General features: G+C 40.2%; 1 protein-coding gene across 1 annotated transcript in view; it reads left to right on the top strand.

Moving 5' to 3' along the window:
* The window catches only part of LOC130229017 (teneurin-1-like), a 323,020-nt gene that overhangs the window by 61,002 nt on the left and 241,978 nt on the right, over positions 1 to 20,040 (top strand). The window contains 1 exon segment of the mRNA XM_056457598.1: positions 17,231 to 17,499. Coding sequence (XP_056313573.1) covers positions 17,295 to 17,499 — 205 coding nt within the window. The 5' untranslated portion in view covers positions 17,231 to 17,294.

Below are 20,040 nucleotides of genomic sequence, written 5' to 3'. Positions count from 1 at the left end.
TTAACACAGCCAAAATGATTACAAAAAAGACAAAAATCTCCACAAGGAGACACAAGGATTAACACGGTCCAGACAAATGATACCTACAGGTCGGACACCACCTTTGTACACAGTGCAAGTATAGTGATATTAGTGAAAGAGAGAGAATGGAGAAAGAATATAGCTGTGAATTTATATTTTGGTGAATTTCCATAAGCTCTCCTGCAGGCTGGGTCTCCATGGCGATGATCTTTGTCAGATGTGACCCCCAGAGATGTCTAACTAGCTTCAGGTTTTTGTAGAAAGTATGTGTTTACCTTTTTGGAGCACTGAGAAATGCCACCAGCAAGAAATATTCTTAGCTGACCTGCGCTTGACTTTCATGTTTACGGTCTGTGTCTGTGTGTGTATGTGTGCGCTGTCAGCTTTTATTTTAGGCAGTATCAGGGCTTTGACACTTTTGTGCAGTTGCTCAGGGCAAGAGCTTTCTCCTGCTGCAGATCTGATTCTCCTCAGAAGAATTTGCGTGTGTGTATTTGTGTGTGTGTGTTAGTGTGTGTTTGTGGAGAGAATCGTTCAGTGCAGGAAGTGACTCTGGCAATAGAGAGAGATGGATGAGGAAACGTCAACTCTTGCTGTGCGTGTGCGTGCATGTGTGTGTGTATGCGAGACACTATTTTCGAGAGAATCAGCGCAGGAAGTCTGCACTGATAATCTGAAGATGGATGAATGAATATTACCCACTGTGTGTATGTACAGTTTGTGTGTGTGTGTGTGTGTGTGAGAGAGAGAGAGAGAGAGAGAGAGAGAGAGAGAGAAAATATGATACGTCTCTTCGAGCTGCATGTAATATTGTACAATTCCCAGCAGTCAAACCATGCTAATGTTGTTGTTGATTGTAGTTTCAAGCTGATATTTTAAAATCTTCCAATATTTGTATTAGCGTGACTGTCGTGTGCACAAGCCATGTGCGCAGCCCCGCCTAAAACACATTATATCTTAGTTCACTTCTGACTTTATTTCCAAACTATATTTTGTGCAAATGATGCAATGCAAAAAGATTAATGTGTCAGTTGGCAAACATGAAAGATTAAAAGCAAGGTTGGTGCATAATTAAACAGGAAATTATGTAACTAATAGTGCAGTTAAAGAATACATTAGGAAGACATGCACATAAATCAAAGGAAATTATATATTAAATTATAAATAAATTACACAACAGTTAGACTAAATAAAATAAATCCATCAAGGTTACGATATATTATTATTCATATATTTATATACACTCACCGGCCACTTTATTAGGTACACCTTACTAGTGTAGTGTTGGACCTGTTTTTACCTTCAGAACTGCCTAAATCCTTCATGGCATAGATTCAATGAGGTACTGGAAATATTCCTCAGAGATTTTGGTCCATATTGACATGACAGCATCTTGCAGTTGCTGCAGATTTGTCGGCTGCACGTTCATGATGTGAATCTCGTTTCACCACATCCCAAAGATGCTTAATTGGATTGAGATCTGGTGACTGTGGAGGCCATTTGAGTACAGTGAACTCATTGCCATGCTCAAGAAACCAGTCTGAGATGATTTGCGCTTTATGACATGGTGCATTATCCTGCTGGAAGTAGCCATCAGAAGATGGGCACACTGTGGTCATAAAGGCATGGACATGGTCAGCAACAATACTCAGGTAGGCTGTGGCGTTGACACGATGCTCAATTGGTGCTAACGAGCCCTAAGTGTGACATTAAAATATCCCCCACACCATTACACACCTACCAACAGCCTGAACCGTTGATAAAAGGCAGGATGGATCCATGCTTTCATGTTGTTGATGCTAAATTCTGACCCTACCATCCAAATGTCTCAGCAGAAATTGAGACTCATCAGACCAGGCAACATTTTTCTAATCTTCTATTGTCAAATTTTGGTGAGCCTGTGCAAATTGTAGCCTCATTTTCCTGTTCTTATCTGACAGGAGTGGCACCTGCTGTAGTCTTCTGCTGCTGTAGCTCATCTGCCTCAAGGTTTGACGTGTTTTACGTTCAGATATGCTATTCTACATACCTTGGTTGTAACGAGTGGTTATTTGAGTTACTGTTGCCTTTCTATCAGCTGGAACCAGTCTGGCTGTTCTCCTCTGACCTCTGGCATCAACATTTCACCCAAAGAACTGCCGCTCACTGGATATTTTCTCTTTTTTCCAGACCATTCTCTGTAAACCCTAGAGATGGTTGTGCATGAAAGTCCCAGTAGATCAGCAGTTTCTGAAATACTCACACCAGCCCGTCTGTCACCAACAACCATGCCAAAGTCACTGAAATCATCTTTCTTCACCATTCTGATGCTCAGTTTGAACTGCAGCAGATCGTCTTGACCATGTCTACATGCTTAAATGCATTGAGTTGCGGTCATGTGAATGGCTGATTAGAAATGTGCATTAACGAGCAGTCGGACAGGTGTATAGAGTGTATGAGCGTATAGAATATCTAGAAAATCTAATCATCACAGTAATGGTCTCGCAAATTGTAAATATAGGATTTAATTGTAAGCATTCAATTTTAAAATAAAGAAATGCATGTTAATCTAGTTTAAGGAAACATGAAGAGTTCAGATGCAAAAATGTCTAAGTGGCGTCTGAAATTTTTTTCTAATGATTTAGTAAATTCTGGTTTTATGGCAAAGAATAGGTTATTATTATCGCTTTTAATATGAAATTACTGAATAAACATAAGAAGCTGAGAAAAATGCTCATTGTAGGAGAAAATTCCAGATGGCACTTAGAGGTTTTTGCATCTGAACACTTTACATATCATCTAGTTTACAACTTATTATTATTATAATTAATTATTTTTAACTTGCCCATAGTGAAAAAAGTGCAGATGTTAGTTGTCATTGATTAAGTCCACTGTTACACCGAGGTAGTTTTGGTCACGTAAGTGGAATGTAAGTGCCCTCTGCAAACTGACATTTATTCTCTTAACAATAGTTTCCATCTTTTTTAGTTTCCAATAGTTTTTATCTTTTTAGTGAGGGAATGAGTTCTTTTTGCAGTTGTTGATTGTTGACAGGCTTGAGCTGCTGAAATCATCCAGTCCTTTGAAGAGCAAGGCTGCTTGACACTTTCTCGACACTGCCATTTTTCTAACTTCTGTAAAAATATGTTTGGCCTGAAGATGGTTCTTTCAACTTCTTGTGCTTGGGTGGAAGGACAGTTCATCACAACAATACGTTTACACAACTTTGCTTTAATCCAAACTTCTCTCTAGAAGCTTTTTATAACAGTTTCTGCTGTTCAGCACATGAGTTATGTCTTTTATTATCCATCATAAGCTGGGCTCAAACCTTATCAAGCAGTGAATTTGTATTATAGATATATGAATGCATTTCATATGCAATCTTTTTCAGATTAATTCACAATAATGTTGACAGCCCTTATATATACAGTACATCCCATTTTGAAAATGAGTACTTTTATCCATTTCTCAGTGAATATAAATAATATATTTTACATTAAAATAAGAGTCATGTTAGGTCATGTTATCTAATTCATGAACAAACGCATTAGTGTGGCTTTGGTACTGACTAGTCTAATGAATATGCACAAATATAATATTATTATATTGTTATGGGAAGCAGACGGACAAGGAAGGTGAGTGAGTTATTGACGATGTTTATTTCCAACACTTGAGCACACAAGGAGAACGGAGGAGAAGTGAGTGGAGTCTGGTTGTTTGGATGATCCTTGGTGGCAGGCTGGATGACTTATACTGAGGGAGACCGAATGCACACACCAGAGGGCTTGCGGGGAAGACAGACTGATGACAAACACAAGGCAGACAGGACACCGGGAACACTGGACAAACTAGGAGAGACAGAGAGCAGATAAGTACAATATACTTGAGATTGAAATGCTAGTGATTACCAGGAGGTGTTCACTCAGAGTCCGCTTCGTAGGAACGAGACCGGACACTGAGTGAAGTGAGGTGTGTGCTTATATAGTGACTAAGTGATTGGGTGCAGCTGTGTGTGGTTAATACTCAGGTGATGGTGATCTTTGCGTGATGCTGGTGGAAGAGCCTGGCCAATCCGTGACATTACCCCCCTCCCCAGGGCCCGCTCCTGAGGGCCTATACCTCCGACGCCGTGGTGGTCTACCACGTCCACGAGGTGCTGGAAACTCGGGGTGATTGGAATGGAACTCCTCCATAAGTGCAGGGTCTAGTATATCTGATCTGGGGACCCAAGATCTCTCCTCCGGACCATATCCCTCCCAGTCAACAAGATATTCCAGCTGACCACCACGACGTCGGGACCGCAGAAGGTCCTTGATCTTGTAAATGGATCCGACTTCCGACATCAGTGGGGGAGGAGGTTCCTCTTCATGGCCAGGCTCTGTGGAGGGAATCAGAGGGTCGTGAAAGGGTTTGAGGAGTGAAACGTGGAATGTGGGGTGGATCCTATATTGTGGTGGTAACTGTAACTTAAACGTGACGGGGTTGACCTGCTCCAGGATGGTGAAGGGACCAACAAATCTGGGACTAAGTTTTCGGGAGGGCAGTCGCAAGCGGATGTCTCTGGTGGAGAGCCAAACTTTCTGCCCCGGCGAATAGCTAGGACCTGGAATCCTCCTCTTGTCGGAGACCTCCTTGGCTCTGCGAACTGCCCTCTGGAGATGGTGATGAGCATCGTCCCAGACCCTCTCGCTCTCCCGGAACCAGTAATCCACTGCGGGGACATCAGAAGGTTCGCCATCCCAGGGAAATAGTGGAGGTTGGAAGCCCAGAATACACTGGAATGGCGTAAGTCCGGTGGTAGGTTGCCGCAGGGAATTCTGGGCGTATTCCGCCCAGCCCAGAAACTGGCTCCAGGAGTTTTGATGACCGTGACAGAATGTTCTGAGGAACCGCCCCACTTCTTGGATCTTCCTCTCTGTCTGGCCGTTGGTCTGTGGATGATAGCCAGACGAGAGGCTGACGGTCACACCTAGGAGTCTGAAGAAGGCTTTCCATAGTCTGGAGATGAACTGGGGTCCTCGGTCCGAGACTATGTCTTCAGGTAACCCAAAGCATCGGAAGACATGGTTGAATAGGGTTTCGGCGGTTTCTAGGGCTGTGGGCAGACCTTTCAAGGGAATCAGACGGCAGAATTTGGAAAATCGGTCGACAATGACTAAAATGCAGGTATTACCTTCAGATGATGGGAGATCTGTCATGAAGTCAACTCCTAGGTGTGACCAGGGGCGGTTTGGGATGGGCAAGGGATGGAGTTTACCTGCAGGTAGATGGCGAGGACTCTTTGACATAGCGCACTCTCTACAGCCTTGAATGTATCTCCTCACATCCCTCGCCATGTGCGGCCACCAAAAGCGTTGGGATAGCAACGAGAGGGTGTTGTTGGTCCCGGGATGCCCTGTGCCCAAAGATGTATGGGTGGAATGGATCAGATCTACCCGTTGGTTTTCAGGAATGAAGCGACGATTGGGGGGACAGCCCGGCGGAGTTCTGGATTCGGGAGTGGCGATGACTGTAGGAGCGGACCAGGTGATAGGACAGACCGTGATCTGTTCTGGAAGGATTCTGGCTGGGGTCTCCATGATTTCTGGCTGATCATAAATTCGGGACAGTGCGTCCGCTCGGATGTTCTTTGACCCAGGTCGGTAAGATATGGAGAATTGGAATCGGGAGAAGAACAGGGACCATCGGGCCTGACGAGGACAGAGTCTTTTGGCTTCTTTGAGGTACTGGAGATTTTTATGGTCTGTAATCACCTGGAAAGGATGTTTGGCTCCCTCCAGCCAGTGTCGCCATTCTTCCAGGGCAAGCTTTATAGCCAATAGCTCCCGATTTCCGATGTCATAGTTGCTCTCCGCCGGGCTGAGCTTCCTGGAGAAATAGGCGCATGGATGGAGTAAAGCTGGTGTACCATGATGTTGTGATAGGATGGCTCCTACTCCAGTTGTCGAGGCATCTACCTCGACCACGAACGGGATTCAGGATCTGGGTGAGTCAGGAGTGGAGCTTGAGTGAAGGCTTGTTTGAGGGCTTGGAAGGCTGCGTCGGCTTCGGGAGGCCAGGAGAGTTTCTTGGGTTGGTTTTTGAGTAGGTTGGTAAGCGGAGCGGTAATGAGACTGTAGTTGTGGATGAAACGTCTATAGAAATTGGCAAACCCTAGAAATCGTTGGAGTTCTTTAATATTTGTTGGTTTTGGCCAGGAGACAACGGCAGTGACCTTCCCCTCGTCCATGCGAACCCCTTCATGATCAATGATGTACCCCAAGAACTGAACAGACGGTAGGTGGAAGGAGCATTTTTCAGCCTTGAGGTACAATTGATGGTCTCTGAGGGTTTGTAGGACCTCCGCAACGTGGTGGCGGTGTTCGGCCTCACTCCGGGAGTAAATCAGGATGTCATCAATGTAGACTATGACGGAGATATGGAGGAACTCCCGGAGGACTTCGTGAATGAAGTTCTGGAATACGGAGGGGGCGTTGACCAGACCATAGGGCATGACCAGGTATTCGTAGTGCCCTGTAGGGGTCACAAACGCCGTCTTCCACTCGTCCCCCTCACGTATTCTAACCAGATTGTACGCGCTGCGGAGGTCCAACTTCGTGAATACCTTGGCTGATCGGAGTTGTTCCAAGGCCGCAGGGACGAGAGGAAGGGGATACCGGAACTTTATTGTTCCTTGATTCAGAACTCGATAGTCGATGCAAGGACGCAGCCCTCCATCCTTCTTGGCCACAAAGAAAAAGCTTGAGGCAGTGGGTGACGTCGATTGGCGGATATACCCCTGACTCAGTGCTTCCTGAATATACTCCTCCATGGCCTTAGTTTCCGGAAGGGACAACGGGTAGATCCTACCTTTGGGCATAGGAGCGTCTGGCAGCAGGTCTATGGCGCAGTCCCATGGCCGATGTGGAGGTAGCTGGGAAGCTCTCTTGGGGCAAAAAACGTCTTCATATGCGGAGTATATCTTCGGGATTTGAATGGATCGTTTATCTACTGGACTTTCAACTGACGTGACATAGATAGTAAGGGGTTTCTGAAGTTGAACAGGTAGGTCGGGAAAACATCTGGTTTTGCAGTCTTCACCCCATTTTCTTATCTCTCCTGTGCCCCAAGAGAGGATGGGATCATGCTTCACCAGCCACGGGCGCCCTAGAATGATGTCCATGGATGCACCCTCCAGAACCAGAAATTGGATCTCCTCCTTGTGGAGCAATCCCACTTGGAGATAGATAGGCTCACATTTGCGATGGATACGTGCCTGGGAATGGATTGCGTTGGTTATGGGTTGGATCTGGTAGACGTGCGTCGAGGCTTCGGTGTTAAGATGGAGCTGGCGACAGAGGGCGTACGAGATGAAATTTCCAGCTGACCCGGAGTCGATGAGGGCCGTGACTGAAACAGATACAGAAGGGGTAGTTAACTGGACATTTGTGGTGAGAGGATGCATTTTTTCAATGGGAGAACTGAATACACTCACCAAAGGACGTGCTGGACGAATGGGACAGTCCAGCCTGACATGTCCTTCGGCACCACAGTACATACATAAACCCCGGGTCAGCCTCCTCTGTCGCTCAGTGATGGTGAGTCTACCAGATTCCACGATCATTGGTTCTGGTTCTGGAGGGACTGCTGGCTCTGGCGAACGGAGGAGTGCTTGGGGTGCAGATGGAAGATCGTGCTGGTAGACCCTCAGACGATCTGAACAGCGGAGGGATTGTTGGATGAATTTCTCCAACCCCATGGTATCGTCGAGGGCTGCTAGCTGTAGTCGGAGGCTGGGCTCCAGTCCGAGCCGGTAGGTGGTGAGGAGAGATCGCTCATTCCATCCGCTAGCAGCAGCCAGAGTACGGAACCGGAGCGCATAATCCTGAGTGGACATGGCTCCCTGTTTGAGATGGTATAACTGTTCTCCAGCTGCTACTTCTGCATCTGCGCGACCAAAAACCTCCTTAAAGTACTTGACGAATGCTTGAATGGAGCTGGTTACCGGCCCAGACTGTTGCCAGATGGTTTCTGCCCACCGAAGAGCCGATCCAGAGAGAAGGGAGATGATGAAAGCGATTTTGGACCGATCTGTGGGATATAATTCAGGTTGCATGGTGAATATTAGAGAACATTGTAACAGAAAACCATTGCACTCCTCCGCCCCGCCAGAGTAGGGCGCTGGTCGAGCCATGGGACTGGATGAGTGGGTGGACGGTGAAGTGCTCGGTGCTGGTGGTGCTTCGGGAAGTGGAGCAGATGGTGACAAGACTCTCTTCAGCGAGTCCACCAACTCCTGAATGGGATCGTGAGTGCTCATGCTGTTGATTGTAGTAGGTCCGGTCTTCTGTTATGGGAAGCAGACGGACAAGGAAGGTGAGTGAGTTATTGACGATGTTTATTTCCAACACTTGAGCACACAAGGAGAACGGAGGAGAAGTGAGTGGAGTCTGGTTGTTTGGATGATCCTTGGTGGCAGGCTGGATGACTTATACTGAGGGAGACCGAATGCACACACCAGAGGGCTTGCGGGGAAGACAGACTGATGACAAACACAAGGCAGACAGGACACCGGGAACACTGGACAAACTAGGAGAGACAGAGAGCAGATAAGTACAATATACTTGAGATTGAAATGCTAGTGATTACCAGGAGGTGTTCACTCAGAGTCCGCTTCGTAGGAACGAGACCGGACACTGAGTGAAGTGAGGTGTGTGCTTATATAGTGACTAAGTGATTGGGTGCAGCTGTGTGTGGTTAATACTCAGGTGATGGTGATCTTTGCGTGATGCTGGTGGAAGAGCCTGGCCAATCCGTGACATATATAGCATTCTATAGAAATCTAAATTTAAAGAGAGATCTGTGAGGGGGGTGTACTAATTTATGCTGAGCACTATATATATATATATATATATATATATATATATATATATATATATATATATATATATATATATATATATATATATATATATATATATATATATATATATATATATATATATATATATAAATGACAGGTTCTGAGTTCTATTTGTTAAAACCAAAAGTTTCTTGCAGTGCTGTTTTTGTAGTAAATGGAAAGCAAATGACAAATGTCATTTGGCTGATCCCAAAAAATTGTCCGATCCATGACTAAAAGAAAAATCAAATATATATATATATATATATATATATATATATATATATATATATATATATATATATATATATATATATATATATATATATATATATATATATATATACATATATACATACAGTTGAAGTAAGAATTATTAGTCCCCCTTTGAATGTTTTTTTCTTTTTTAAATATTTCTCAAATGATGTTGAACAGAGCAAGGAAATTTTCACTGTATGTCTGATAATATTTTTTCTTCTGGAAAAAGTCTTATTTGTTATATTTCAGCTTGAATAAAAGCAGTTTTTAATTTTTTATAAACCATTTTGAGGTCAAAATTATTAGCCCTTTAGCTATATTTTTCTTTGATAGTCTACTGAACAAACCATCGTTATACAATAATTTGTAATTAATAATTACCCTAACCTGCCTAGTTAACCTAATTAACCTAATTAAGTATTTAATTGTCACTCTAAGCTATAGATAGATAGATAGATAGATAGATAGATAGATAGATAGATAGATAGATAGATAGATAGATAGATAGATAGATAGATAGATAGATAGATAGATAGATAGATAGATAGATAGATAGATAGATAGATAGATAGATAGATAGATAGATAGATAGATAGATAGATAGATAGATAGATAGATAGATAGATAGATAGATAGATAGATAGATAGATAGATAGATAGATAGATAGATAGATAGATAGATAGATAGATAGATAGATAGATAGATAGATAGATAGATAGATAGATAGATAGATAGATAGATAGATAGATAGATAGATAGATAGATAGATAGATAGATAGATAGATAGATAGATAGATAGATAGATAGATAGATAGATATTTCAGTATCCTTTGAGACTACTGTTTTTTAAATATAGTCACCAAAAGTGTCAAAGGTGGCAAAAATAAATGAAATAAAGTCTACAAATAAATGAATCTGTTGCCTGAATGTGGAAACTGTTTTGCTACAAGAGTGAAGGTTTTGGTTTAGACTGGTCAAGAGTGTGATTTCTTCTAACAGCCATCAGAGAGCACTGAGTTTTACTACTGACTGCTGGGACGCCAGTATTAAGAGACCAAAGAGACCCGTTGGAAACGATCCTCGCAAGCTTATTAGATATGGATTTAGGTGCAAACCCATTAAGGGATCTGTACACCGGTAACAGAAATTTGAAATCAATCCTAAAATTTACGAGAGGCCAATGAAGGGACTTTAAGACATGTGTAATGTGTGCTTTCATTCTGCTCGGTGTCAGCGCTCATGCTGCAGCATTAATTTGTAGTCTAGCCGGGCGTTCAGGGAAAGAGCAGACAGGAGAGCATTGCAGCAGTCCAGACATGCATCAATCTCTCAGCATCTGCTACAGAGTGAAGCGCTTGGACTGTGTGTGTCTTAGCTGATAAAAAGCAGTTTAAGCAGGCCGCCTGATGTGGACCTCAAAATTCAAATTCCAGCACAATGATACGCAGAGGATTTAGCACAAGGCTTAGTATTCAAGAGAGGATTTTCACATTGTAGACAGTTTCACTCTCCGCCCTTTATCCCTGACTAAGAGCCCTTCGATTTTCTCTTTGTTTAGTTGGGGAAAGTTCAGTGACACCGAGTGTTAATACTGTCCATACATTGATCCATCTCTACATTGAGCTGTCGAAACATCAGCACAAGAACCAATCTTGACTGTATGGCTAAAATGACTGGCTGATACAGAGATGTGGGCTTGTGTATCAGCAATGGGAGTGTGAAAATCAATCCACATCGAGTTAGTTTTGGCACCCTGAGTGTGAGAGTCAAATCTAAGCATTTATAGCACAATCTAAAAATATCTCTTCTTTTAAAAACCCAAACCTGATGTGATAGGAAACTCGTAGTGTTACTAGTGTTACTATTAGAATATGTCAAGATGCTCTTGACGATGAACGTGACTTAACCTGTATGTTCCCAGTGGGTGTTAACAGTGTTTCACAAGAGGAAACCTTCTCCACAATCTACTGTAAATGCTCATTCAGGTTTACTTCTGTTCAAGTACTGAACACCCACTGTGTGATCCAGATTCCTGAAATCAGGTCTCGCTGCTCTTGTTGTTGTTTTTCACTCTGAGATATATTGGATCATGCAAGTAAAATGTATTGCAAATGTGCAAAACAATATGCGATATGCAATACAATGAATATGCAAGTGTTAATTAACAAAAGCCATGTCTAGAGCCAGACAGAATCTGAAGATATTTTTGGCTATTTCTGCAGAGAATTTTGTAGAAAATTTGTGGATTTATGCGGAACGATTTTAGGAGTATCGTAACTATCAATATTAATATTCATTCATTTTCCTTTGGGCTTAGTCGCTTTATTAATTTGGGGTTGACACAGCAGAATGAACCGCCAACTTATTCAGCATATGTTTTAAACAGTGGATGCCCTTCCAGCTGCAACCTATCACTGGAAAACATGCATGCACAATCATTCACACTCATACACTACGGACAATTTAGCCTTCCCAATTCACCAATACCGCATGTCTTTTGACTTGAGGGGTAAACCGGAGCACCCGGAGGAAACCCACGCGAACACAGGGAGAACATGCAAACTCCACAAAGAAATGCCAACTGACCCAGCCGAGGCTCGAACCAGTGACCTTCTTGCTGTGAGGCGATCGTGCTAGCCACTGTGCCACCATGACGCCCAAAAACTTAATGTATATAATAAAAAAAAATACATTTTTAACGATTATTTAATATTTACACTGCAAATCTAATTAGATCCACTTATTTGGTAAACAAAGCAAGTCTCTCATATAATATCTCTACTAAAAGATAGACAATACTACTTTACAAACTGTGTTGTAAATATATGAACATTTTAATATTACATTTATTATATCACAATAATACTAATGAAATTAATTTAAAAACTGAATAAATATAATTTACACACATTTACACAAGTAAATACATAGACTACATACTACACTGTTTCAATTTACTATGAGCTTTTATGTGAAGCTGCTTTGACACAATCTACATTGTAAAAGCGCTATACAAATAAAGGTGGATTGAATTGAACATACATAAATGATGGGCTACAATTTTGTGGAAATCTGCAGATTTCTGCATGTGCAGATTCTGTGTTGGCCTAGCCATGTCTCAGATAGCACACAAATGCTAAAGTGAGTTGTTTTTTTAAATCTATTCATATTTAGAGGGACAAATAAGGACAAAACTATTTCCTGTCACAATGTATGTCTTCGTAAACACATTTTATGTGAATATAAACAGTTTAGAAAATGCATGTGTATTATTAAAAGTAGTATTATATAATATGTAATCATTTATTATTAATGATTCTTGAAATGTATATTAGTTTGGCCATTTGTTATTACTCATTTTTCTTAGCGCTGATCCCAAAAAATTGTCCAACCTGCATAAAAACTGTAATTTGATTCAAAGCATCTGTCTTGTGACAGGAAAAACATTTGATTTGACCTTAATGACATTTTTTAATGTAATTTCAAATATGGTTAATTTTTAGCAGTCTGTTGTTTATGAAACATGTTAAAATGTTTTGATATTTCTTTTCATTTGTTTAATTTATTTTTTTAATAGAAATTTCAAAAGAACAGGGATGATTTGAAATAGAAAGCTTTTGAAACATTATGAACATCGTTTTTATGTACAGTACATATTTACATTATTCGTTTTGATTAAAGATAATTGCAGAATGAGACTAGTACATTTATTTATTTTTAAATCTACTGTAGAGAAGAGAATCTTTGAATTAAAAATAGTCATCATGAATGCAGGTTAGATGGTGCCAGAAAAAAAAAGATTTATTAGATATTACACAGGAGAATTCATAAGTAGGAAGAATAGGGAAAGATATTCAGTACTGGTCAATTACTTGGAAAAAAACAACCTCTGATATAGATCTGCATATGCCTGGAATATGTCTTTAAAAGCATAGGGAGGGCTTTTCTTTTCCTCTTTTAATGGAAGATATACAGAACCAATACACTGATCTGAAGCGCCTATAATACAACATCAATATTTTATGTATTATGGCCTACTGAAGAATTCTTTACAGCAAAATATGGTCTTTTATATTATGGAGGGTTTGTTTTTAAACCCTCGGTATTGCAGAGAGCCACTTAAGAGCATTTATTTTTACTTGTTGCTCAATGACAAAGGAAGAGCGTCTCTGAATAAAAAGCTGTAGTCTGGAGCACAAACCCAATTAGAAGCACAATTGTACATGTGTGCCTGGGTTAGCATGTTTGTGTCCCCTCCCGGCAGTTTGTTCTCCTACACTGTAATCATCATAATCGTCTGATTACAAAGACTTATTCAGCACTCCCATAAGAACCGTCCCTATCTGTCTGCTTCAAGCGCGCGCGTCTACAGTACGTCCAGTTCTTGCATGCATTCAGTTAGAGGAATTAAAATGCTTTACATTAAGTTCGGATTTGATCAAAAATGGTAGTAATAGTGTTCGATCGGCTTCCTCTGCTAGGCTACGGCCTCATGGGAGAAGACTGAGACAGATAAAAGGAGTGTTCATCATCGCCGCTATTAACCAACAGACTATTAATTGCGTTTGTGTGCGAAGACGTCGCCTCTAGTCTGCAAAGTCACTACTGCCTCCAATTGGCACTCGCTCTGGCACGACGTCCAATCAGCAGGCAGCCTGCCAGAGACTGACAGGCATTTAGCTCGCTCAACCCCTCCCACATCACTTAGTCATGCCGCACATTTCCGCATCAGCCAATTAGTAACCCATTACTAAAGCAATACAGAGCGTACACACTAACGAGTATTTGATGGTAATATTTAACTTCTATTTCATCAATGTCAGTGCAAATGCGACTTTCTTTCTCTTGTCTGTCTCCCTCCTGTCTGCTTCCCAGAAAGTCTTTAACCTGTCTGGTCGTTTCTGGAGCTCCGTCTATTCTTCTTCATTTCTTGGTCTGTCCGCTCTCATCATTTTTCAGCCATGCTTCTGTCCTGATCCATCCCTGTCTTCATCTTCTTTGACTCCTCTTCTTCCTCATACGGTCTATGGGTTCTTTTTCATCCAGTGTTCATCCGTTCCACCTCTTCTTTTCATCTCTCTGCTTTCAGCTGCATCTCTCCTTTCTCTCTTTCTCTGTGTGTCTAAGCGCATCTTGTTTTCCAGTGGCCCTCCCCTACCTGTGTGCTCCTCTGTTGAATGCTGAATGTTCTTTTCAGGCTCAAAGGTCAGAGAAAGGTCATGGTCAGCTTTTAGATTCTGGGAAGTAAAAGCTGAAAGGGAGCCGTCCTCTCTGGAGAGAGAGAGACAGCAAGAGAGAGAGAGAGAGATTGTGTCAATGCTAGAGCACTGAATAAGATGTATGCAGGGCAATTGAAGCGCGATCTTGTCTGACTTCAATATTAGTTTCCAACAAATCCCTTCTCATGAAGATCTACAGGAGAGGCGGATGCGGTCAGTAAGACAAATGACTGTGCTAAAATGAATTTGTGTTAAATGCTGTGCAATTAACACGTTAAATTCAAATTGAGGCATTTTTCATTTTGTTGTCTTGGGTCAGGGTCAAGGAGGACTTTAACATACTGGCTGTTTGTCCACAAGTTAGAAAGCGCCACAGAATGAAACATGGAATTGTGCTCTTTTACAAGTGAGAACTTTATGATTCACTTTATGAATGTCTCAGACTGGCTTGATTCACAGCTAATGCCTCACCACATACACTTTTCTCCTTCTGTTCTGAGTTACTGAGTCACTTATAAAGTACATTTGGAAACACATTGTTTACAAAAAAGAAAACCTTTGTAAAACTTTCTCAAAATGATATTGTTTAATAAATACTTTATAATTAACTACTTTATTAAATACTATAAATTAATTTGTAAGACTTTAAATTTAACTCCGTAACTTAAATTATACCTTAAAATCACAAAATGTAATAAAATACAGTTTTATTGCCAGTAAAGAAATGTCGTTCAGCGCATTATTTGAGCGGACTTTGGTTCCATAGATAAGTATGTGTACGTGTATATGAATATCCACAGAGTAGACAAACTGAGCGCTTTGTTCAGCACAGCAAAAAAATTCCTTGCCCGACTATTGAAATGAATGGGTTTCATAGTGCAGTGCTTTCCAAGTCTGGTGTGAAAGCCTCTGTGCGCTGAACACAACTGTGCTTTTTTTTTTGGCTCATATATTTGTCCATTTTTCTCTTTCTTCTGAACATCAAAAATGCCATAAGCAAAGTAAAATGTGTATTCATATAGCGCATTTATAGTGTATGGCCATACACCCAAAGTGCTTCACAATCATGGGTGGGGGTCTCTCCACACCACCACCAGTGTGCAGCATCCACTTGGATGATGCAACGGCAGCCACAGGACAACGGCCCCAGTGCACTCACCACACACCAGTTATTGGTGGTGTGGAGAGACAGTGATACAACCAATTTAGTGGATGGGGATGATTGGGAATCATGGGATGGAGGGAATTTGGCCAGGATACCAATAATAATAATGATAATAATAATAATAATAATAATAATAATAATAATAATAATAATAATAATAATAATAATAATAATAATAATAATAAATACATAATACCTAGACTTACTGGTGTAAAACTTCCAAACTGAAAATGATCTTGCATGGAACACCAGTTTCAGTTAGTGTTGTCTTAACACCCTCATGTCATAATGTCTACAACAAAATATATAAATCTATATTTTAATAAACATTATTGCATTACGCAATTTTGTCAGTTAATTCAGGTGCACTCAATGAACTGTTAATGAATTTTATTACTGATTATCCTTCAAATAAGGAAGCATTTGCATCCAGCCGGTTGTTTCCACAAAACAGGCTTAAATCAGATGAAGTGCTTCATTGTCTGGTTATAATAAACATTATTGATGTTATGTTATTTATATTCATATTGCTTATTAATTATGTCATATTATAATTCCCTAATGTACATTATCCTGATTGATGCATGGTTTTTTTACACATAAGTAAATAGATGTCCTCAAAATACTGATTCGATGAACACAACAACAAAAGTACAATACTTTTACTGTTTAAGTCTGGTTACTCCTTCAAAAAATGTATAATTATAGAGAATTGAGATATTTTCATTTGTTAATAGCTCCTCAAATGCAAATCTAAGCTATGTATAAAGCAAATAGTGCAATCTTGCGGATAAAGCTGTGTCATGAGCGTTCATCAGGGAGAATCTGACCAGGGAATAATTAGCTGCTTGATGGTTCTTTTGACCAATCAGAATCTGAAGTATCAAAGAGAGCTGTTTAATAAATAATTACAGTTATTGACATAATAATGTTCAGTACCATTTGTTGTTGCAGCCCTAATACTCCGGATTGAGGAAGCAATATTATATTATCTCTTCTAATTAGAAGAGCACAAGTGAATTTGCAAGATATCATTTTGTTTTCTTCCCTTAAAAGAAGCGAAATGCATTAAAACTGGATCTACCGCAATGTCAAAAGAATCAATGTAAATTTATTTAGAGCTAAATTTCAGCTAATTCAGAGCGCAAGATTGATTGGGTTAACTACAACAAAACAGAGATTAATCCTAATGAATTATTTGAATCTATTGACTGGCGTACTGTATACAGAGGCAAGTTAATTCCATGATTTAATTGGCTTCATTACCGGCCGGTTGTATAACTCTCCATTGTTTTGAGTTTCCAGTTTTTCACCCTTTTTATCGCCTCTCCTTTCCCTTTATCTAAGCATCTCTTTATCTCTCCATCTCACCCCCCTCGCCTCATCTATCGTTCTCTCCATCTCTCCCTCTTCTCTTTCATTCGTCCTCTGAGACCTTCTCTCTTTTCTTGGTGGTCGATGAATGTTTGGCTAAAACATGGAGGCGGTTTTGGAAAGTGTTTCTGTTTGGTTTTGTCCTTCATGCCTCTTTAAATGTATTTCTACACAGCAGCCGTTTGTTGTCAAGCTGTTTCATGTATCGCGTTACAAAAAATTGCACCAGTGAAATGAAAGTTTAGAGTACATTTGAACTGCTGTTGTTTGTTTTCTGTTTCATCGCCTCTCTTCTGTTCTTTGTTTTGTTCTCTCTGTGTGTGTGTGTGTAGTTTGAGTGAGTTTCTGGAATTAGTGAGCGTGTGTGTGTGTGTGATACTGTGAGAGAAAGCAGAGATGGACGAGAAGCTGTACCAGTCTCTGGCGCGGCCTCACCCCGGCCTGGAGCTCAGTTATTCCAGCTCATCTGAAGAAGAGGATGGAAACCTTCATCACAAACACTACAGAGAGACACACATCCGCGCTGATTATGAGCCTGACCGCAGATTCACCTATAACAGCCACAAAGTCCGCAGAAAACCCTTGGAGCAGTCTCAGAAAGGTAAGATCTGCTGCTTGTTTGTGTGTGTGTGCATTGTGTTTGTGGTGTTTTTGTGCACTGGTTTGGGTGGTTTATAAGCACTAAAATTTGTATGACATGAAAATAAACTAGGTATTACAACATTAAGGTGGTTTATGAGGACATGCCTATGTCCTTGCAATTCAAAATGTTGTCATCGGTTTCCTGTAAATGTAGTGTTTAGGAGTAGGGGTCCAGTAGGGAATGACCGTTTTTTACACTAGAAAACACATTATGCCTATGGAGAGTCCTCGTAAACCACCAATAATAATGTGTGTGTCTGTGTTAGGTGTGTCAAAATTAATCTTTGTACAGTCTATTGCAATGCAGACAAGGTAGCTTTTGCAAACCGATTTGGTATTGGTTTAATAACAAACCATAACTTATGATGCAGTGGCAGTTTTGTGACATACTATGTAGCAAGGGAGAGTAGCATACTATATATAGTGAGGAGGCGAGACACGTGTGTGAGTAGCATACTACGTCTAGGGAGATGAGACAAATGGGCAAGTAATTAACTTCATTACTTAATTAATTCAACTATTTTAAAAGCTCACATCTGCTCGTGAGTTTGCTTGGACAGTCTTTCAGTGGCACTGAAGGAACAGTAAAACCCATGATCCACTGTGTTACTGCTAAGGGCCGACTGTAAAAAGCTCCATCTCTTCCATTATGAGGAATACAACGCTGAACATTTTGTTATGACTTATTTGATGGTTGATGCATTCAAGATTTTTTTGATACATTAAAGGTTCTGTTCATTTTTATGACTTGCATTTAATGACAAAATTGTATACATGTGAAGTAAAATTGAAAATTGTGGACGCAATGCATCAATATCATGATATCGACTAGAAGGGATTCATTGTTATCGAATCGAACCATGAAATCAGTGTAGATTCACACCCCTAGTGTGAAATGTTTTTGTGATACATCACGGCACAAACTTATAACGACATACTGTATAGATTCACCGGCTGCTTTATAAGGTACACCTGTCCGACTGCTCATTAATGCAAATTTCTAATCAGCCAATCACATGGCAGCAACTCAATGCATTTAGACATGTAGACATGGTCAAGATGATCTGCTGCAGTTCAAACCGAGCATCAGAATGAGAAAGAAAGGTGATTTAAGTGATTTTAAATGTGGCATGGTTGTTGGTGCCAGACAGGCTGGTCTGAGTATTTCAGAAACTGCTGATCTACTGGGATTTTATGCACAACCATCTCTAGGGTTTACAAAGAATGGTCTGAAAAAGAGAAAATATCCAGTGAGCGGCAGTTCTGTGGACACAAATGCCTTGTTGATCACACGTCATGATCTCATTGTGCATATTACAGCAAAATAGTTGGACAAAGTCGGTGTGCAAAGGACATTACACATTAACAAGACTGTACGAATGAACTGGTTTCCAGTTATTCATATTTTGAGTTCTGTCATTAGACATTGCCAAAACAGTCTTGATATTGTAGCTGTGAATGAAGCATCTAAAACATTCTGATTTTTGAAGTAGGTTGTTGTTTTCATGCATTTAGCCTTTTCTTTGAGCAGCACAAATCCAAACATGCATCAAAACAGTCTGATTTTGAAAGTAGCTTGTTTTGATGCATATATGAACTTGTGCTTCTCAGAGAAAAGGCTAAAATATCAACCATTAACAAATGCTTTTAAAATGTGTGGCTACAACACAAAGCTAGTTGTTTTAATTTATGGTAGCCCACACATTGATAGACTATGTGTAAGAGGATTACAAGTTGCTGGACTGAGTAAGAAAAACTTTAAACTAATTGCCAAATTCTGCTCTGTGTCTGCAATGTTTGCATGTTTGGAAAAGACGATATCTTTTTACTTAGGATGCAGATATTCAGTTTTTGCTAAAAGTGACTTATTAGTAGTATTAATAATGTCCTGTCAAAGATATTTAGTCATGTTTTCTATCTGCACATTGTTTGCACTGTGAAACATGATGGGCTTTTTGTGATTATTTGGATGGTGTGTTGTATTAATCAGTGTTAGTCATTCCAAATAAAATAATCAAAGGTTTGTACTCCGTTCACAACAGAAGGCTTTTTAAATCAGGTTGGAAATGACTTTTTTGGTTTTCAGTTCAGTTTTATGGTTTTTTAATTAATATTTATTAAAATAATAAATGTTCTTGCTGTCACTTTTGATCAATTCAATTCTTCCTTGGTCCCTTTCTTGCCATTTTTATCTGGACTGTTGATCAAGATGTTGATTTGATGCTTTAAAAAGTCAAGCTTAAAAATATATAATCACAATAATTATAAAATACAAACAATACTACAGAGAGTAAAGCTTTATTTAGATTTTCTAAAGCCAAAAGAACACGATATGAATAGAATGAACATCTATAACAAGCAATGGATGTCAAACAAAAGTTCCAGAAGGATATGTGTGCATGCTTGCTTGTGTGTGTGCACAACAGAAGCGGCTATAAATGATGACACATAATTAATGTCCCTCTGCATTAGCGGGGCACGGGAGCTTTTATCATACTCT

This window comes from Danio aesculapii, chromosome 5 (genome assembly GCF_903798145.1).
Source record: "Danio aesculapii chromosome 5, fDanAes4.1, whole genome shotgun sequence".
In the NCBI taxonomy this organism is placed as follows: domain Eukaryota; kingdom Metazoa; phylum Chordata; class Actinopteri; order Cypriniformes; family Danionidae; genus Danio; species Danio aesculapii.
The sequence above is the reverse complement of the archived record's forward strand: the minus strand, read 5'-3'. Positions and strand labels throughout refer to the sequence as shown.